The 23,189-nt window shown below is 38.0% G+C and overlaps 1 protein-coding gene across 2 annotated transcripts; it reads left to right on the forward strand.

Moving 5' to 3' along the window:
• The first annotated feature begins 419 nt into the window (after positions 1-419).
• On the forward strand, positions 420-3,956 carry LOC131077860 (pentatricopeptide repeat-containing protein DOT4, chloroplastic). 2 transcript variants are annotated; one of them, XM_058015454.2, is made up of 2 exons: positions 420-3,080; positions 3,251-3,956. In XM_058015454.2, exon 1 carries the CDS (start codon positions 567-569, stop codon positions 3,012-3,014), a length of 2,448 nt encoding a protein of 815 aa, XP_057871437.2. In that variant the 5' UTR covers positions 420-566; the 3' UTR covers positions 3,015-3,080; positions 3,251-3,956. The 2 variants fall into 2 exon arrangements, with proteins under 2 accessions (XP_057871437.2, XP_057871438.2); XM_058015455.2 differs by lacking the exon at positions 3,251-3,956 and having other exon boundaries at positions 420-2,277; positions 2,435-2,572.
• The last annotated feature ends 19,233 nt before the right edge of the window (positions 3,957-23,189 follow it).

The raw sequence follows: 23,189 nt of genomic DNA on the forward strand, positions 1-23,189 counted from the left end.
TTAAAAAATAAGAACTCCTAATTTTTAGATTTGTTGGTGAAATTAGGTAAGATTAAAAATTGCCACAAAGCTACTGTTGTCATATGTTAATTAGTTAATATTTTAGAATCACACGAAAACAAAAAGAATGAAAATGATGTTATATTATTAATTTTTTATTTACATTTATGAAAACTTCCTTATATTTTGAAGTTTAATTTTTTAAGTTCAATTCATTTTTATGATATACAATTCATTTTCTATATTTAATTTTACTTTACTATATTAACTTACTCATTTTCAAATTATTTTCTATATTTAATTTTGCATTATTTTGAAGTTTAAATTTCAACTCATTTTGAAATTTTCTATAATGTGTCCACCTTTACTTCTCTATATTTTGAATCAAAGACCACCAGCTTAAAAATATTCTTAAAAATTCTCAACACAGCGGATTTTTAATTTTTTGAAGAAGCGCCTTCCATGGAACCTTACCCTTACCCTGCTGCGGCGAGGACTGGTAAGAAAACATACCAAGGCGGTGGCAGTTAATTGTAGTGGAATGAATAAAAGAACAAATTTATTCAATGTCATCCACTGCCAATCTCAATCGAAGTCTCAGAACTCTGTGTACAGAGGGTCGTTTGAAAGAGGCTGTACGCATTCTTTTTAATACAAACAACGCTGCTGTAGATTCTTCCACGTATATTCATCTGTTGCACGCCTGCATTGCCAGCAAATCCCTCTTTGAGGGGAAGCAAATTCACTCTTACATAAACGACAGAGGATTAATATTCACTCCACACACTCTGCTACCAAATACACTTATCAACCTGTATGATAAGTGCGGGAGTTTGTTGGACGCTCGCACTGTTTTTGACAACATGACTGAGCCAAACGTCTTTTCATGGAATGTGATAATTTTAGCTTACAGAAAGCATGGCCTTCTTCAAGAGGCATTGAAACTATTTCATCAAATGCAACGAACAGCAATCCAACCAGACCATTTCACTTTTTCGACTATTATCCCTGTATGCGCCAGCATGGCTTCTCCAGAACATGGTTTACAGATTCATGGAAACGTGATTAGGCGTGGATTTCTTTCTAATGTTATTGTAATGAATACCTTGATAGATCTGTACGCAAAACGTGGAAGCATAGGAAAGGCACACGAGCTGTTTGACAAAATGCCTCAACGAGACAATGTCTCGTGGAATGCAATGATTGTAGGATATAAACAAAATGGGATTGATGAAAAATCTTTAGATATTTTTAAGCAGTTGCAGTTGGCAGGCGTAAATCCAAACTCGGCGACCTTTACCAGCATACTCCCGGCTTGCGCCAAAATGGAAGCTTTGGAAGAGGGTATGGAAATTCATCAGAAGATAATTAAGAGTGGCTTTTCTTTTGATGTTGTAATTGTGACAACATTGATAGACATGTATGCAAAGTGTGGAAGCATACGGAAAGCACAAAATTTGTTTGACACAATACGTCAGCAGGATGTGGTTTCGTGGACTGCAATAGTTGCCGGATATGTACAAAATGGACTGGTTGATAAAGCCTTGGAGATTTTCAAGCAAATGCAATTGACAAGTATTAAGCCCAACGCACTAACATTTACTAGCATCCTTTCTGCGTGTGCCAAGTTGGGAGATTCAGAACAGGGTATGGAGATTCATCAAAAAATAATCGAAAACAGATTTGTGTCAGATGTTAGACTTTTGACTGCCCTGATAGACATGTATGCAAAGTGTGGAAACCTACAGAAGGCTTATGTATTATTTGATAAAATACCTCAACAAGATGTGGTCTCATGGACTGCAATCATTGCTGGATATGCGCAAAATGGGTTTGCTGATAAAGCCTTTGAGGTTTTCAAGCAAATGCAATTGGCAGGTGTAAAGCCAACCTCAGAAACCTTTGCCAGCATCCTTCCAGCCTGTGCGAAGATGGGAGCTCTTGAATTAGGCGTGGTGATCCATCAACAACTAATAGAAAACAATTTTCTGTTAGATGTAAAAGTTGTGACTGCCCTGATAGACATGTATGCGAAATGTGGAAGCATAACAAAGGCACGCAAAGCATTTGACATAATGCAACACCAAAATGTGGTTTCATGGAATGTGATGATTGCAGGATATGCAATGCATGGCTACAGCAAAGATGCCCTAGAACTCTTTGAATTGATGAAGCACTCTGGAACCAACCCCAACGATATAAGCTTTATCTGTATTTTATTTGCATGCAGCCATGCAGGTAGAGTCGCCGATGGCTGTAAATACTTCTATCTCATGAGTGAGTCGTATAACATACTACCCAAAATGGATCATTGTGTATGTGTGGTTGACATTCTTGGTCGTGCTGGCTATCTTGAGGAAGCCCTAAAATTTGTCATCAAAATGCCTATGAAGCCTGATATAGTTGTATGGGTTTGTTTGCTTGGTTCTTGTAGGTCGCATAAGAACATAGCATTAGGAGAATTTGTGGCAAGATTCCTCATTGGGATGGATTGTAAAAGGACTGGACCCTATGTTCTTATGTCAAATATTTATGCAGAAGCAGGCAGGTGGTGTGACGTTCAGCAGGTAAGGAAATTCATGAATGATAGAGGAATTGAAAAGATGCCTGGATGTAGTTGGATTGAAGACCATAAAATGGTACATACTTTTTGTGTTGGAGACAGATCACATCCACAAACACAGGAGATCTATGCCAAGTTGGAGAAATTGTCTTGGGAAATGAAGGCAGCAGGTTATATTCCAGATACAACACCTGCATTGAATGATGTAGAAGAGGAGGAGAAGGAATTATTCCTTGGCTACCATAGTGAGAAGCTGGCAATTGCATTCGGGTTGTTAAACATGGCCCCTGGAACAACTATTAGAGTTGTCAAGAACCTTCGAGTATGTGGTAACTGCCACACTGCAATCAAGTTTATCTCCAAGGTTGTTGCAAGAGAAATTGTTGTGAGAGATTCAAACCGTTTCCATCATTTCAAACACGGAGAATGTTCGTGTGGAGATTATTGGTAATTCTGAGTGAATAATCTATAAACACGTGCTTGCACCAAAAGGATGTATGGTGTAAGGTTCACAATGGTGAGAACAATTTGTAATGTCTGAAAATATATTATATTTCTGAATTTTTAGATAGCTGGATAATTCTTTTGAATCGGTGAGTGCTAAGTGCATCACCAATAGATATACTGATGGGTTGTTTATTAAAACCCCATTAAACAATGCAATTGAAGAGACGTGACATTGAACAGGTTTTCAGGAAGGCCATTCAGCCCTGGACTGGAAAGCTAGAGGAGGAGATGAAGGAAAATGAATTTTTGAGCCTGAGGGAAAGGGGAAAGTGTATAACCATCAGGAAATATGAGTTAAGGGCTTACAATCAAGTCTCTAGGATATGTTGAGGAGAGCATCTCTTGATCTGTACTTGTACCTTAGTCAATTTGTATTTTATTTTTGTCTGAAATGATCTTATTATCTTGTGCATATGTCAGGTCTGCAATCTGGGCTAAATTCTATGTGACTAGGTTGACTTTGTCTTGTCAACGGTCAGAGAATACCAAGGATACTTTACATAGAATGAATGTTGATTACTCAAGACTGTTCAAGTCTGTCTGTGACATTCAATAATCGAGACGATTGAAAAATCACGGTGGTCTGGGCTTTACGAGATTCGTTGCATAATTTACATAAACTACCTACCTGTCATACAATGTGTAGTTCCTTTTATTTGGACAAAACAGATTATTAATACGTTTGTAATAATGGTGAGAGGTCTGTAAAACGGTTAGAGGGTAAGTCCCTGGGTTCGCTGCTTTCAGTTTCTTCACTGATTGTATTCTGTTGTATTGCAGCCTTTGTGCTGGTTGTTTCTTGTTGCTTCTCTTTGTTGTTTCGCTGGGCTTCATCATATATCTTTCTTGATTTGTAAATTGTAGATAAGGGTTTGGGCCCTTTCAAAAACCCATCTTTACCATTAATTAAAAAATAATGGTTAGAGGTTTATAACTAAGGTTGACGTCCTCATTACTTTCTTGGAGGACTAATATCAAATATGTCTATGGTAATTGTTTTTCAAGCAAAGTAAGTTGCAGTCTAGGGGCTGCACCATATATTGATCATAGAAAACATTTACATCTTGTTCAGGGCATTGCCTTTTCCATTGCAAAACCAAGAGGCCAACAAAACCCCGGTGTCATCATTACACAGTCAAAAACTACTACCCTATCAGAGATTATCATTTACTGCCAGTTTCAAACAGACTATACCATAGACCCTAACATCAATCTTCCTGTCCTAGTCGGGAAAACTCATACATCCAGTCCAATTCAAACACATGTTCCAGATTAGTGACATTCTTCAGAAACTCACATCCTTTGGCTGCCTTGGCTCTGTGCTGCGTCAAAGTGGTAATTCAGAAATTTGCCAGGAATGGGAACCATTCAACAACCGCTGTGTCTTCCAGGACCTTCTTGATGATCCCTGACCGATGGCTAAGGTATTTGGTATGCCTAAAACTATGAACAGTAATAAAAGCATGCATACAAGTAATTGCTATAACACAGAGATATAACTTTTTTCTTCATGTATCAATTAGTGTTATGACAATCCATGAGATCCCTGCTGCCCTTACCAATATCTGTAGCATTGATTGAAGGCCGTGTTGGTTGGACTAGAACTGCTACATACTTGCCGATGCAAACAAAACAATACTTAAACACTCTACTCTACCAAGGAAGACGATAACCTAATAATAAAATTGTAATTACATCACCTCTCCTCTGCACCGTATAAATTGACAACACTTCTGACATAAAACATAAATGTATCTGGTAGGCAGCGAAGGCAGTGCAGAAGAGATCCATGGAAAAGGAGTGGCCGATGTAGAAGGCATTGTTACTATTTGGTGTGATTGTGTTGCGCGGACAAAACCAAACCCTAAAATTCCAACCATTCCTACCTTGAGTTACTTCACCTCAGCTCTAAGTACATTACCTTGATCCATTATGTTCTCTAAGTATTGCTTTTCTGTTACCAGCTTTTCTTGAGTGCATTTGAGCATTTGCATTGCCTCGTTCATATCTCCTTGGATCTTTTCATGGTTAGTGGCAAGCTGGTTTCATACAGAAGTCATTTTGTCCAGCAGAGATTGCATACCTGTCAATTTCTTCTCTAATTCCACCACCTTACTTTCCTTCTGCTTGAGTTGAGTTTATTGCACAAGTGGCTCTTGAAATCTCAAACATTGCTCCTCTAGATTATTGTGAATCTTATTTCTTTCCCTTGCAACCTTATCCTTTTCTTGTGCTAGGTTTAGTGATCATTATTTACTCAACCCATTCCTTCCTGTCCAGAAAATATTGGAGTCCGAATTGCATCTCATTCGCATGCAATTCCTTGGGTGCCTTGCATATGGGTGGGATAGACTAGAGGGTAATACATGGCCAAAAGCCATTCCTCGGGTATCTCCTTTGTATGATGTGTTGACTGACCCTAACTTTCATAAACACATGCAAATTTCTTAAACCCTCAAAACCTCCAGTAATTAGATAGGTGTACTTTTTGGCTGGACTCTGCAATCTAAGTTTTTTACTACAAACGCAATATCCACCATTACCAGAAACATTGGTCTCGTGCTATTCATAAAATAGTGATGTGTGCATGGATCCTTGATATCTCGTCATGAGAAATGGATATGTGCATGCTCTGAATCTGGCTCTGCAAACTTGTTGGAGACTTCTACCCTGTATTTGTGTATGAAACATATCATACAAATTTTCCTAAATCTCCTCCTGCTCCTGCAATGGACCATCCTCATCTGACTCACCATGGTTTTCTCATAGAAGATCTTCAGACTGCTAAACTATATTCTCGTTTGGATCCATGTCCATCTCTAGAGAATCCAATATCTCTATAGGAGTCTAGTTTTGAATAGCCTCCAAATCACTAAGCCAATCATCAACAGGCTTATCACCTAATAATTGTGAAACCTTTGTTATGTGTACTGAAAGAATAATTGTCAAACGTGTTTCTGCTTCCAGAGCTACCATCCTTGGAGAACACTGGCTGTGAATTACATCTTTTTGTAATATCTACACCTAGCTAATTTAGGAATCTTATTATGCTCATCCTTTGTGCCCCACTCTTTGTCTAGTGTTTGCTACTTGTCAGTTGGTACCACCATCTCATTCACTATAGCTTTCCTTTTCTTGTTAGTGTGTTTTCTCTCCTACATGCATGTTAGGCATTCTGAACGGGATATCCAAGTGCATCCACTAATATATGGTAGGTGATGAATCTTCAAAGTCTACAAAGTAAACTGATTACATCATCATATAGATGCCACTTTAATTCAATGATAAGATTTTGCATTTTGGTTGACAACTACTGTCCTCACTTATAAACTTCATCCTTACTCAACTTTGTCATCTGCTTGGTCATCTGAATTGTGGAAAGGAATTGATCATTGGCCTTTTAAAGTATTCACAGTGCAATCATCATAGTCACATGAAGTAACAACAATCTAAACGACTTACTGTAAGTTCATGGATCTGCATGCATATAATTTTTAAGAACTTGCATTCACAAGAAGCTTACTAAATCATCTGGTGAAATCCAGGTCAGGGCACACATTCATTTTTCTATTGTTCAACCATCCAGATACAAAATGTAGAAACAAATAACAGTTACCTGTCCTAGAGGCTGAACATTAGACCTAAAATACATGTTTTATGTTTTGCATCGAAACCTTTTTTTGAATTTTCTTGTGGTGTAGGTGGATTGGCTAAGTCTAATGTAATCCTTAGTTTGATCATGAGAAAGAACCCTTGGGGTACAATATCCGATTAATAAAAATGGTAAATAAAAGATTCCCTTTAGGATTCCATATAAGGGTTTCATAGGATAAATAGGCATCTGGCTTGTTTAAGAAACAAAAAGAACCTTCATTTTTATTTTTTTTCTTGTAATGTTTTCATCCTTTAAAAACTTGGCTGAACAAAATTTAAAGATGTATTAACATTTTTGGGCTTGGTTGAGGCCTCAAGGATAGGTTGCTCAATAGTAATTTGTCCTTTTTTTAAGGTTGCTTTCATGGCTTTTCATGGTGGGCTGCCCTTTTCTTTTCTTGAGTTGCTCCTCCCTGACTCTCTATGGGTGTGTTTGGTTTTGGTTCTTATGCTTGTTTTGGAAGAGGATGTGAAAATTTTTGGGGATCATGGAGGCTTGTTGCTGATCCTTCGATGTCAATTATTTCTACTAGATTTGGATCATTGGTTGTTAGGAAGATGTTGGAGAAATAAGGATTGATGAGATTTTACAGAATTTGAGAGGCTTGGAGAAGATAAAAACAAAATGTGGGTGAAGATATTGGTGAAAGGAAGTCCATAGTTGGAGAAATAAGGATTGATAAGATTTAATAGAATTTGAGAGACTTGGAGAAGATAAAAACAAAATGTGGGTGAAGATATTGGTGAAAGAAAGTCGATAGTAGAAAAACTTCCTACACTAATCAATGAGGAGAGAAAAGAATGAAAAATACAATCTAGCAATTTTTCAAAATAGAATATAGACACAAAAGCAATTCCACAATGACATAGTGTGTTTCCAAGGAAAACCCTTTTTGGAAAAAACTCAACTTCCAAAATTTGAACCAATATATTCATAATACCAATCTAGTTAAAGAGAACAACCAACACAAGTCTGAAAATTTTTCAGCAACACAACCCTTTCTAAATTGCATCATACTACACGTTCATCTACACACCAAAGTTTGAATATTTATATTTAGATACTATAATTGTGCTATTAGACTAAGTAATGAGATAGAAAATGAATAGCACAATTCTTTCTAAATCCATTGAGAATAATCATTAAGAATGCATGATTATGCATAAAAGTATTAGAAAGACTTATCTATCCTCTACCCAAATAATATTCATTGTTACTAGAATTTTTGGAACTTAAACTCCACACTCTACCAATGAATACTTCTTAAAATAACAAAACTTGGGCCTTCTCTATTTATCTTCCCACTCCTCTCAATTTTTTCTTAACATTCATTGAATTCTTAGATGGATAAGACTTTTGCTCCCATGAAACAATAATCAAATAGTTATGGAATTGGGCTATGCTCATTTAATTAGGGTTTATATTTTTTTATATATATAAGAATATTTTCTTAACATTCATTGAATTCCTAGATGTATAAGACTTTTGCTCCCATGAAACAATAATCGAATAGGTTTTTTTTTATAAGTAAATAGCTGGTAAGGGTCAGCTCCCATTGTATTGATAATAATAGAGTTTTATATCAATATTCACATTACTGCTTGATGATATGATGAATCAATAATGATCCGGTCAACTACTGAGAGGGGGGGGGGGGGGGGGGGGGTTGAATCAGTAGATAGAAAATATACTAAACTTCACCAAACTTAATCCCAACTCATAAACAACTTGCAAAACTAACTGGTTTAGATACTGCACTGTCAAGCTTACCAGTTGACTAAAATATCAATATAACAGTGTAACAGATCTACAACTCAGATACCTTTTAACCAAAACATCAAACCACTTTACTAAAATTAGTAATAGCACATTTCAGATCACTTCCGATCATCCAAACATGTCTTAGTGGTTTTACCAGTTAAACATATTAACCATATAAAAAACACACACAAAATCATTCACCACTTGACACAATGATTTTTCACGTGGAAACCCAAATGGGAAAAACCATGGTGGGGATGAATACCCACAAACATTCTGAACTCTTTTGAAGTGCGCCCTATTAGGAGCCAAGCCTTGTTAGAAGCTTTACAAAAATATCCTGTTAGGAATAGATCCGGTTAAGGACCACCCGGATAAGGGATTGACTACAATACCCTGTTAAAGGCAATACCCTGTAAAAGGTAACCTTGGTAGAGGATTTCAAATCCAATCTAATGGATCACCTGGTTAGAGGATTTAGACAATACAAATATCAATGCCCTTTGATTGTGATGATTGAGAGTAATGCACATACACAGGTATAGGAATCCTGGTTTACATTTTTCATGTACTCTCCTTCAACTGTATCTCCATGTCTTCAACAGGTAAGTGGCTATCAATCATATAGTTCTTCTCCTCATCAATCATACAATTCTTCTCCCCATTTGACAACAATGCCAAAGTGAATACCAATAATGACTAGTTAACCATTCCATGCTTCACCGATCTGCAACAAGCTGCTCCCCCTATGGGGTAGCTCCACTCTACACCAATCCTGCTTCAATATTTTCAATAAGCTCCGGGATTGATGTCTTCCACATCTGCTTAATTGACCTCATGTAGGGGTATAAACCCTAGCTTACCTCTAAGATACTCAAATGTCGCCTTAGGTAGAGGTTTAGTAAAGATATATGCAAGTTGTTGTTTAGAAGAAACATGCTCCAGTGACACATCTTTACTATGCACTTTCTCTCTCAAGAATTGATACTTCAACTCAATATGCTTGGTTCTAGCATGCAACATCGGGTTCTTTGAAATGTTTATTGCACTTGTGTTATCACAAAAAATCCTTACCGGTTCTGAAATCTTCAACTTGAAACCTTCTAGAATGTGTTTCATCCAGATTGCTTGGGTACAATTCATATAAGTTGCAACATATTCATCTTCTGTAGTTGATTGTAATATACAACTTTGTTTCTTGCTGCTCCAAGATACTAGCCTTCCTCCAAGAAAGAAAGCTCCTCCGATTGTACTCTTCCTGTCATCAACATTACCTGCCCAGTCTGCATTTGTATAGACTTTCAAATCAAAGTCTTTAGCATATGGATACCATAATCCATAATCAATTGTACCTTTCAAATATCTGAATATTCTTTTAGTTGCTACCATGTGTGTCTCCTTAGGACTTTTCTAGAATCTGGCAACTAATCCAACTACATGAGCAATATCCGGTCTGCTGTGGACAACATAATGTAATTTCCCTATCATAGATTTGTGCTCCTTTTCATCAACTGATGCAGAATCATCTTCCTTAGACAATTTACAACCTATAACCATAGGTGTTCCAACTGGTTTACAATCTCCCATTCCAAAAGTCTTCAATACTTCTTTCAAATACTTGGACTGTGTGATAAAAATACCTTCCTTCATCTATTGAATTTGCAAACCTATAAAGAATTTTATCTCTCCTACCAGAGACATCTCAAATTCACTTTTCATCTCATTAGCAAAGCCATCAGACATGTCATCATTGCCTCCAAAAATGATATCATCCACAAAAACCTCACTAACCAGTATCTTATCTCCTTCAGTCTTGAGATATATATTGTTGTCTTCACTGGTTCTCTAAAAAACCTATCTTCACCAAGTGAGAATGTAGTCTTTCATACCATGCCCTGGGTTCTTGCTTTAAACCATATAGTGACTTGTGTAGTTTGCACACCATATCCTTTTCTTCAGTCAAAGCATAACCATCTGGTTGTTCAATGTAGACTTCCTCTTCCAATATTCCATTTAGAAAGGCTGACTTAACATCCATCTGATATACCTTGAATCCTCTATATGTTGCAAATGCAAGTAGAGTCCTAACACCTTCCAATCTTGCAACTAGTGCAAATGTCTCGCCATAGTCTTCACCTTCTTCTTGTGCATAACCTTTGCATACCAGTCTGGCTTTATTTCTGATCACTACTCCATCTTCATTCAATTTATTTCTGAATACCCATTTAGTACCTATTGCATTCTTGTTCTTCGGTCTGTGTGCTAGTGTCCATGTATTGTTCTTCTCAATCTGGTCAAGATCTTCTTCCATAGCCTTGATCCAGTGATCATCTCCAAAAGTTTCCTTTGTTGTCCTAGGCTCAATAGTGGAGATCATACAAGAATTTGATGAATAATGATGAACAAATAATACCCTAACTGGTACTAAGAGGAGGGGAGGTGAATCAGTATAGACAAAAAATTTCTCAACACTTTATCATATTAAAACAATGTTGACTGGTTGTCTTCACCACTGAACTTAACCATGGGTATACTAGTTAAACACAGATACTTCAGACAATATTTGACAGATCTCAAATCTTGATGACTACTTCCTGATATAATCAAGCATGAGTTGTATCAACAACACCACAATCATTTAGTATTGCATGCATAACTAACTTAATCAACATCTATTCAATCATCACATGAAAACTCACAACCCATAACACATAGATTTTTTTCATGTGGAAACCCAAATGGGAAAAACAACGATGGGGATGAATACCCACAAGCTTGTTTTGAACTCTTTCGAAGTCCGCTCTGCTAGGAGCCTAGTCCGGTTAAAGACTTTACAATAAGGTTATGTTAGGAACCGATCCTGTTAGAGATCACCCAGTTAAGGGATGGCTATAAACCTTGTTAAAGGTTGAAACCCTATTAAAGGTTACCTCGCTAGAGGATTTAAAGAACTCAATGAACTTGAGTCACTTGGTTAGAGGATTTGCAACAAGCCTGTTAAAGCTACTCGGTCAAGGGATTTTCCTTTTGTTGAAATGGTTAGAAGTCAATAAGTAAAGCTTTGATATGATAACAAGACTACTTGCTAAGGCAGATCCTTTTCAGCTCCTCTCCTCTGCAATCACACTCTGCAGATTCCACACTCTGGTTTGGCAAGTATATCAACATACGGACACAAACACATCATTTTCCAACAACCTACAATAACAAACATCATCGACCTTATAGACAACAATTAGGTTGGTAGCATAAACCCTAAATCCTAAACATTTTAGGTTTACAATTACAAGCGGTCCAATCCTGACCGTTAGATCCATTGCATAGAATGAAGTGATCTAAAACAGATCTTAAGTCATTCTGCATCGTCCATTCTTCACCGCATCTAGAAATCAGTAACCCATCACGTACACTTCATACACCGCTCAGAACATCATGCATTCCCAAGGTAGACATTCAAATGCATTCGATCTTCATGCTCACAAGCACATAGTTGACGTGGCACCACGATCTCATCCTTATCTCTTAACTAACTCATCATAGAATGTCATCGGTTTCACTGCATAGGCCAAACTGAAAACCCTAGAGCTGAACAGGAACTACCAACTGGTAGTCACACTTAGTGAACCCTGACACCGATCCACTCCATCCTGGTTGACCATAATTGCTTCCAATCTTGATACCAGTTCACCTATTGACATCAATGACAACATACATTATCACCGCTTCATCATTTGCCAACAATCTCCCCCTTTGACATTGATGGCAATACTCAGTGTATCATTGCTTAGTAACATCCAATTTAGTTTCAAATGATCACTACCACCACCATCGGGACTGGTCAGTGTGTACATGCTCAATATCTTCTCCCCAAACAATATATCTTCTTCATCAGATATCTTCTCCCCCTTTGACAGCAATGCCAAAGTGAAGGCACAAGCTTCCAAGCTCCACTATGCTGCTCCCCCTATGGAGTAGCATCCTTCAACACATCAATCCTGTAAGATCTGACATGGTAGTACTTGATTGATGTGGAGCACACAACTTTAGGTTACTTCATGAAGGGGCAGAACCCCTAATTCACCTCTCAAATAGGTAAATGTAGTCTTCGGTAAGGGCTTAGTGAATATGTTTGCTAGTTGCTCCTTACTGGAAACATGTTCTAATACAACCTCTTTATTCTGAACCTTTTCTCTCAAGAAACGATACTTGAGTTCAATGTGCTTTATCCTAGCATGCAATACCGGATTTTTGGAAATATTGATTGCACTAGTATTATCACAGAAAATACTCACCGGTTCAACTATAGGTACTTTGAAGCCATTCAATACATGCTTCATCCAGATTGCCTAAAAGCAGTTCATAAAAGTTACCACATACTCTGCTTCAGCTGTAGACTAGGAAATACAGATTTGCTTCTTGCTCGTCCATGAGACTAGTCTTCCACCAAGGAAGAACGCTCCACTAGTTGTGCTCTTCCGGTCATCCACATTACCTACCCAATCTACATCGGTAAACACTTTGAGATCAAAGTCGCCATTGTATGGATACCACAATCCATAATCAACTGTCCCTTTCAAGTATCTAAGAATCCTCTTTACCACTACCAAGTGGGATTCTCTTGGACTCTTCTAAAAATGGGCTACTATGCCCACTGCATGAGCAATATCCGGTCTGCTATGCACCACATAGTGTAGCTTACCGATCATCAACCGACACTCCTTCTCATCCGCCAATGCTATATCATCCTCCTTTGTTAGTTTGCAGTCGGTCACCATCGGTGTTCCAACCGGTTTGCTCTCCTCCATGCCAAAGGTCTTCAATACCTCTTTGATATACTTGGACTGGGTAATGAAGATACCCTCCTTCATCTGCTGAATCTGTAGACCAATGAAGAACTTTATCTCTCCAATCAGAGACATCTCAAACTCTTTCTTCATTTCATCTGTGAATACATGGCTCATTTCATCATCTCCTCCAAAGATTATGTCATCTACAAATACTTCACAGATCATAATTTGATCGCCTTCATATTTCAAGTAGATGTTGTTGTCCTCACTCATTCTCTGAAATCCAATCTTCACAAGATGAGAGTGTAACCGTTCATACCATGCCCTTGGTGCTTGTTTCAATCCATACAGGGCCTTGTGTAATCTACACACTATGTTACTATCTTCTGATAAATCAAATCCATCTGGTTGCTCAATATACACTTCTTCTTCTAGGATTCCATTCAGGAATGCAGACTTCACATCCATCTGGTATACCTTAAATCCCTTGAATGCTGCAAATGCAAGTAGCATTCAAACACCTTCCAATCTAGCCACTGGGGCAAAGGTTTCTCCATAGTCTTCTCCCTCTTCCTGAGCATATCCCTTGCATACAAATCTTGCCTTGTTCCTTACCACAGTGCCTTCTTCATTCATCTTATTCCTGAAGAACCATTTGGTACCTATTACATTCTTGTGTTCCGGTTTGGGTACCAAGGACCATGTTGCATTCTTTTCTATCTGGTCCAACTCTTCTTCCATTGCCTTTATCCAGTCTTCATCGGTAAGTGCCTCTCTAGTGGTCGTAGGCTCAAATTTAGAAATCATGCAAGAGTTTTCTTTCACCTTTCTCCTTGTGAGTATCCCTGCATCTTTATCTCCTATGATCTTCTTCGGATCATGATGTAGTTTCACATACCTAGGAATGACCCTAGCTGGTTCTGCTTGCTTTTCCTCTTCTTCTTCCACTTCATCTTCTTCTTCACCTGCTGCAACTTCTACTGGTATAGGAACACTGAGGTCTTTAGGGTGTTTGCAACTTGTTTCCTTCTTAACCGGTTCCCAGAAGGCTACACCCGGTTCATCTTTCGCTTGCTTACTACAGGTTTCCTCAGGCTCCTCAGGGGATTCATCAACCCTAACATTGATACTCTCAACAATTTTATGAGTCCTATTGTTGTAGCATTTGAGAGCTTTTCTTTTAGTGGAATATCCCATAAATATTCCTTCATCACATTTAGCATCAAACTTACTCAGATGCTCACCTCTCCCGAAATAGCACTTACTGCCAAACACTTTGAAACAACTCACATTAGGAGTTCTCCTGTTCCAGTACTCATAGGGGGTTTTGTCTTTACCTTTCTTGATGAGTACCCGGTTCATGGTATAGACTGTAGTTCTCACCGCTTCTCTCCAAAAAGTGTGAGCAACTTTTCCTTGGATCAACATAGTTCTAGCCGCTTCAACTACAATCATGTTATTCCTTTCTGCTATGCCATTTTGTTGTGGTGTCCTTGGGGCATACAACTGCCTCTTGATGTTGTTCTCTTCACAATACTTATTGAATTCATTAGAAGTGAATTCACCTCCCTGATCAGTTCTTAGGCATTTTATTCTTTTGCCGCTCTCCTTTTCCACCAATGCTTTGAAGGATTTAAACTTTCCAAACGCCTTAGACTTGTCTTTCAAGAATGTGACCCACATCATTCTTGAGCTGTCATCAATAAGAATCATGAAGTACCGATCTCCCTGAGTGCTTCTAGTTTTCATTGGACCACACAAATCGGTGTGCACTAGATCAAGTAGGTTCTCTACTGAAAAAGACTTATCTTTGAATGTTGAGGAAGACATCTTCCCAAGTTGACATTCTCTGCATAAAGCATTCTCCAGTTTGTTCAATAAAGGAAATCCTGTTACTTCCTTGATCTTACTCACCTTTACAATATTGTCAAAATTCATATGACAAAGTTTCCTATGCCATATCCAATTGTCATCAAACTTTACCATCAAGAACTGACTAATCTTGGCATTCAACTGAAATAAGTTTCCTTTGGTCTTCTTACCAGTGGCAATAAGTTCACTACTCTATCCAATTATTCTATAGACTCCACCTTTGAACTCCAGAATGAGTCCTTTGTTGTTCAACTGAGCAACACTCAAAAGGTTGTGCTTAAGGCCTTCCACCCAGTAGACATCATCCGCATTGCTTTTTCCATTTAGTGAGACGGATCCTTTTCCTTTCACCATGTAAGGTGCATCGTTGCTAAACCTGACAACACCTCCATCATATTCTTCCATAGACATAAAATTTCTCTGGTCACCAGTCATGTGGTGAGAACACCCGCTATCAATGATCCACTCATTAGAATTGTCAATGCAAGAGACAAGGGCTTTATGATCAGACACCTCTTCCTTTATAGCTACAAACACTATGTCCTCATTCTCTTCATCCTTAGATTCTTCATCGGTAACACCTTCATCTATTGCAACAAGACAATTTATCCTACCTCCTCCTTTATACTTTGTAAACCTTTCTGGTTTATCCTTATTGTCATTGTTAGGACAATTAATAGCTATATGTCCTATCTTATTGCAGGAAAAACATTTTAGAGGAAGCTTACCTCTGTATTTTCCGGTGTCTTTTGGAAGTCTCTTGGCAAGAAGAGCTTCAAACTCCATCAGAATCTCTTCATCATCCATGTCTCTGTTTGGCCTAGATTCATAACTAGTGCTGACTTCTTTTCCATTTCTGGTTGGTGCAAAGGAAACATATGCTCTAAAGGCTAACTCTGTCTTTTGAATACTACCATCATAGCTATTTAATTCATATGCAGTCAACTTTGCAATGATAGAGTCTATAGATACCTTTGTCTTGTCGATAGACCTTAACTCCTTAATAGCAGCAACCCTAATTGCATAGACCGGTAACAATGATCTCAGAACTTTACGGACAACGGTGGCATCATCAATTGTTCCACCAATGCTCTTGATATCTCCAACCACAGTCTTGATCCTTATGCCATATTGTTGAATGGTCTCACCTTCAACCATCCTCATGTCTTGAAATTTTCCTCTAAGGCTTTCCTCCTTAGCCTGCTTGACATGCTCATCACCACCATAAATGGTTTCCAGTGTATCCCATATATCCTTAGGAGTGTCCTTATCTTGTACATCAATAAACTCAATATTAGACAGACTGCTAATAAGGGCTTCCATGACTTGCCCATTTTCTTGGATCTCTCTTTTCTGATCATCGGTTAGAGTGCCAGTGGGGATTACATAGGCATTCTCAACATAGCTCCAGTGTTGAGAACCCAAACTCTTGATATAAATCTTCATTCTGTCCTTCCATATTTTGAAGTTATCCCTATTGAACTTAGGACCTTCCCTCTTCATCATTAAAGCAGGATCTTTTGCCTCAAGCAGTTAAGCTTATATCACAGAGGACCTGGAGTCACTTTGATACCAATTGATGAACAAATAATACCCTAACTGGTACTGAGAGGGGGGGACTGAATCAGTACAGACAAAAACTTTCTCAACACTTTATCATATTAAAACAATGCTGACCCGTTGTCTTCACCACTAAACTTAACCATGGGTATATCGGTTAAACATAGATACTTCAGACAACATTTGACAGATCTCAATTCTTGATGATTACTTCCTAATATAATCAAGCATGAGTTGTATCAACAATACCACAATCATTTAGCACTGCATGCATAACTAACTTAATCAACATCTACTCAATCATCACATGAAAACTCACAACCCATAACACACAATTTTTTTCATGTGGAAAACCGAATGAGAAAAACAACGGTGGGGATGAATACCCACAAGCTTGTTTTGAACTCTTTCGAAGTCCGCTCTGTTAGGAGCCTAGTCCGGTTAAAGACTTTACAATAAGGTTCTGTTAGGAACCGATCCTATTAGAGATCACTCGGTTAAGGGATGGCTATAAACCCTATTAAAGGTTGAAACCCTGTTAAAGGTTGAAACCCTATTAAAGGTTACCTCGCTAGAGGATTAAAGAACTCAATGAACTTGAGTCACCTGGTTAGAGGATTTGCAACAAGCCTGTTAAAGCTATCCAGTCAAGGGATTTTCCTTCTATTGAAATGGTTATAAGTCAATAGGTAAAGCTTTGATCTGATAACAACACTACTTGCTAAGGTAGATCCTTTTCAGCTCCTCTCCTTTGGTATCACACTTTGCAGATTCCATACTCTGGTTTGGCAAGTATCTCAACATGCAGACACAAACACATCATTTTCCAACAACCTACAATAACAAACATCATCGACCTTGTAGACAACAATTAGGTCGGTAGCATAAACCCTAAACCCTAAACATTTTAGGTTTACAATTACAAGCGGTCCAATCCTGACTGTTAGATCGATTGCATAGAATGAAGCGATCTAAAATAGATCTTAAGTCATTTTGCATCGTCCATTCTTCACCACATCTGGAAATCAGTAACCCATCACACGCACTTCATACACCACTTAGAACATCGCACATTCCCGAGGTAGACATTCAAATGCATTCGATCTTCATGCTCACAATCACATAGCTGACGCGGCACCACAATCTCATCCTTATCTCTTAACTAACTCGTCACAGAATGTCATTGGTTGCACCACATAGGCCAAACCGGAAACCCTAGAGCTGAACAGGGACTACCAACTGGTAGTCACACTTAGTAAACCCCAACACCAATCCACTCCATCCCGGTTGACCATAACCACTTCCAATCTTCATACTAGTTCATACCGGTTCACCTATTGACATCAATGACAACATACATTGTCACCGCTTCATCATATGCCAACAAAATTCTCTCTTATTCTTCTTCTAGTTAACACACTAGCATCTTTATCTCCAATAATCTAATTAGGTTTATGATTGAGTCTAGCATACCTTGGAATAACATGATCATGGTCTTCAGGTTCTTCTTCTTCTTCACTTTCTTCATTTTCTGCAAAATCTACCTGTTCAGGTTGAATTGGTGCTGCAGTATTCATTTCGCCAACTTCTAGCTTCACCGGTTCTGGTTCCAAAACCAGAATGTAAGGTTCATCTTCCTCCTTCTCCTTACTAATTTCTCCTGAATCTTCAGGAAACTCATCCACTCAAACATTAGCACTTTCAATGATCTTCATTGTCCAGTTGTTGTAACATTTGTAGGCTTTGCTCTTGGTGGAGTAACCAAGAAATATGCCTTCATCACTCTTAGCATCAAACTTACCAACATAATCACCTCTTTTGATAAAACATCTTCTGCCAAAAATCTTAAAGTAACTGACATTAAGTGATCTACCATACCAGTATTCATAAGGGGTTTTATCCTTACCTCTTTTAACCAATATCCGGTTCATTGTGTAGATAGCTATGCTGACAGCTTCTCTCTAGAATGTCTTAGCTACACCTCCTTGTATTAGCATAGTCCTAGTAGCTTCAACAACTGACTGGTTGTTCCTTTCTGCAATACCATTCTGTTGTGGTGTCATAGGTGCAGAAAGATGCCTCTTAATTCCATTGTTCTCACGATATCTAGTGAATTCCTCTGAAGGAAATTCTTTGATCAGTTCTTAAGCACTTAAGCTTTCTTCCACTTTCTTTTTCAACTAAGGCTTTGAATGCCTTAAACTTGCTAAAGTTTTTTGTTTTGTCCTTCAAGAATGTGGCCCACATCATTCTTGAGCAATCATCAATAAAGATCATAAAATATCGATCACCTTGAATACTCCTAGTCCTTATTGGTCCACAAAGGTCGGTATGAACCAAATATAGAAAATATTCGGCTAAGAAATATTTGCCTTTGAAAGTTGAGGATGTCATCTTCCTTAACTGACATTCCTTACACAGAGCATTCACTGGTTTGTCCAACTGTGGCAAACTTCTTACTGATTTGGACTTACTGACTTTTACAATGTTATCAAAATTAACATGATAGAATCTTCGATGCCAAAGCCAGCTATCTTCTACTTTTTCAATTAAACAATTGTTGACTAGAACTTAAATGAAACAAGTTACCTCTTGTTTGCTTGCCGGTTGCAATCAATTCACCTTTGCTTCCATAGATTTTGCACATCCCATTCTTGAATTCCAGTGGATAACCTATGTCATTGAGTTGAGCAACACTCACAAGATTGTGTTTCAATCCTTCAAACCAGTAGACATCATCTACACTTCTCTTTCCATTCAAAGAGATGGTTCCCTTTCCTTTTACCATGCAGGGTGAGTAATTCCCAAATATCACAATACCTCCATCAAATTCTCTCAAAGTAAGAAACTTACTCCGGTCACCGGTCATGTGGTGTGAACAACCACTGTCTATAATCTACTCATCAGAACTATCCATGCAAGAGACTAATGCCTTTTGATATGATGTCTCTTAGCTTATTCAATGGCAACAAAGACAATGTCCTCATTTGCATCTTCCTTAGATTCCTCATCTATAATTCCTCCATCCACTGCAATGGGACAATCTCTTTTACCTTTGCCTTTATACTTCTTATACTTCTCATGTTTTTGCTCCTTGTCTCCATTTGGACAGTTAGTAGCAATATATCCAATCCGGTTACATGCAAAACACTTCAAAGGTAATTTACCTCTGTACTTACCGGTACCTCTAGGTAACCGCTTGGCCAACAATGCTTCAAGCTCAATCAAACTGTCTTCATCATCAATCTCTCTATTGGATCTAGACTCATGACTGTAACTAGCTTCTTTGCTTTTTCTTACCAGTGGGTTTGAAATTGAGGCTCTAAATGCAGATTCAGATTTTCGAACACTTCCACCATAACCATTTAATTCAAAAGTAGTCACTTTACCAATGATAGAGTCAAGAGTTACCTTTGTTTTATCAATAAACTTGATTTCCTAAATGGCTACAACACGAATAGCATAAACCGGTAGAAGGGTTCTCAACACCTTGCTAACCACAGTGGTATCCTCCATTGTACCACCAACACTTTTGATCTCTCTGACTATCTCCTTGATCCTCTGACCATACTATTGAAAGTTTTCTCCCTCAACCATTTTCATATCATCAAATTTACCTCTCAGACTCTCTTCTTTGGCAATCTTCACATGCTCATCACCGCTATAGATATCTTCAAGTTTCTCCCACACTTCGTAAGCAGTCTCCAATCCATGGACATCAACATATTTTGAATCAGACAAGGAACTCATTATGGCCTCCAATGCTTGATTGTTCTCTTATTGCTCCTTCTTTTGATCATCTGACAAAATCCCACGCTCTTGATATAGATATTCATCCTATCACTCCAGATTCTGTAGTTTTCCCTATTGAACTTTGGACCATCTTTCTTCATCATGTTCTCCTAGATATTTTCCTCAAGCTATTAGGCTTAAACACAAGAGGACCTGGACTTCTCTAATACCAATTGATGATATGATGAATCAATAATGATCCGATCAACTATTGAGAGGGGGGGTGAATTAGTAGATATAAAATATACTAAACTTCACCAAACTTAATCCCAACTCATAAACAACTTGTAAAACTAACTAGTTTAGATACTGTACCATAAATTGCAACTACATTGTCAAGCTTATCAGTTGACTAAAATATCAATATAACAGTGTAACAGATCTGAAACTCAGATACCTTTTAACCAAAACTTCAAACCACTTTATTAACATTAGTAATAGCACATTTCAGATTACTTCTGGTCATCTAAACATGTCTTAGTGGTTTTACCAGTTAAACATATTAACCATATAAAAAACACACACAAAATCATTCACTACTTGACACAATGATTTTTCACGTGGAAACCCAAAAGGGAAAAACCATGATGGGGATGAATAACCACAAATATTTTGAGCTCTTTTGAAGTTCGTCCTATTAGGAGCCAAGCCTTGTTAGAAGCTTTACAAAAATGTCCTGTTAGGAACATATCCGATTAAGGACCACCTAGTTAAGGGATTGAATACAATACCTTGTTAAAGGCAATACCCTGTAAAAGGTAAGCTCGGTAGAGGATTTCAAATCCAAGATAATGGATCACCTGGTTAGAGGATTTAGACAACACCAAGCATGTTAAAGCTTACCCGGTTAGGGGATTTTACTGTTGTAATGGTTAGAGAACAATAGGGTCTTGTTGATCTGGTAATAGCACTGCTATGCTTAATCAAATCCTTTTATGCTCCCATCTGCCTTCACAACATTCCGCAGATACTCCTTCTGGTTCAGCAACAACAACTCACACTAAGCCAAATTTGCCAACACAATTTTCAAACAACTCATTGACCTTAAAAAGAAATACAATAGGTCAGTAACACATCACAAAACCTAAGATCTCATAGAGATTACAAACATATCAGTTCAAACATGACTGTTAGATTATATATCAATCAATTGCACATTGTTCAAGACAACTTCAATCGCTCCTTGATCACCGCACATTGGATCTTGTAACTCATCTCGCATTATTCACTTCATGCTATGCATTTGTTCATTCCCAAGGTAAAACAGTTATCTGTACGCGATAAAACCACTTTGAAACTCACATGCATCATGCATATGTGGCATAATCATCTCCGATCGCCATTTGATCGTAGATCATCATAACCGATTCACCAAGCTCCATTCATTAGGGTTTGGTATATTAGTAGGTTAGGGTTACCAGATGATATCTCTGCATCAATACTAATGTCAGTTTCCAACACTGCCTCTCTACCAGTTGGTTTACTACATCACTACCGATTACAATACATCTTCATTACCGATTGTTATTGACATCAATGACAACATTATACTTCATCAATGCAATCTTCATGCAATGCCAACACTGCTATGCCCACCATTAAGCATATACAAGAACAACTATTAAGCATCACCAAAACTCCAACCTAGAAAAATTAAGCTCATTATACATCTACCTAGATTGAAAAACCAATAAACTTAAATTCCATCCACAAAATATCCACCATAATATCAAAATGTGGATTGCATACTAGACCACGGAGAGTAACCATTCTATTTGATAATAACACCTATGATCAAACTACAACTTATGAGTATAGACAAAGATATGTCATCTTGCCTAATCTACCTCATCTACTGGAAGCTTCTCAACTGCAAGGGCTCTGGCAACCACATGATACTCTAGACCACATGCATGATGCATCAGACTATTGGCCATCTCCTTAAAGTCCCTTCCATTATTTTCCTTCCATTCTTCTCCATTTGCTGCAAGGCCAAATTCTTCATCAACATAATCAACTTCATCTGCTTTCCCTACTAGACCTTCCTCCCTCATGTAGGAGCCTCCCCATCTTTCCTTGTGACATTCTATCACTCTTGTTAGTCATTGCAGAAAGAGAATGCTTTGTTCCAAATCACCCTATCTTTCCTACAACACATCTAGTTCCAAAGTCTTCACAAATGGAAATTTCCTAACCTCTCCATTGCAGTCTCTCGACATATAATAATTCTGCAAAAGGGGAACCATTAAATTCTTGTCAATGTTTTCCAAAGTAGCATCTGTCTCCCCCAAAAGCATGCTGCAAGAGAATTTGGCACACTTTATTGGCTTTCTCCTTTGGAACCCCAACATACACAACCAACGCTAAGAACATCATAGTGATGTTTGAGTTCACCCTATAGTGATGAAAAGCCTTCAAAAACTCCATTCCAAGGACATATTTAACTGTATACAACACCAACAGATGCCCCGTCACCATAATAGTGACAAGCCTCTTGTCTGTTACCTCTCCTTAAAAAGCCATTTGTCGTTTGGATTCTTCTAGCAACAAGGGCATGTCCATTTCCTATCTACTCTCTAATTTAGAAAAAACTTCAATATGTGACCACATTCACTGATGTAGCCTTAAATAAAAATATCATATCCACCTTCATCATTAACACTCCATCCTTCCCAGTTTAGGTTGTATGTCG

The sequence above is a fragment of the Cryptomeria japonica genome, chromosome 9 (genome assembly GCF_030272615.1).
Source record: "Cryptomeria japonica chromosome 9, Sugi_1.0, whole genome shotgun sequence".
NCBI classification, from domain to species: Eukaryota; Viridiplantae; Streptophyta; class Pinopsida; order Cupressales; family Cupressaceae; genus Cryptomeria; species Cryptomeria japonica.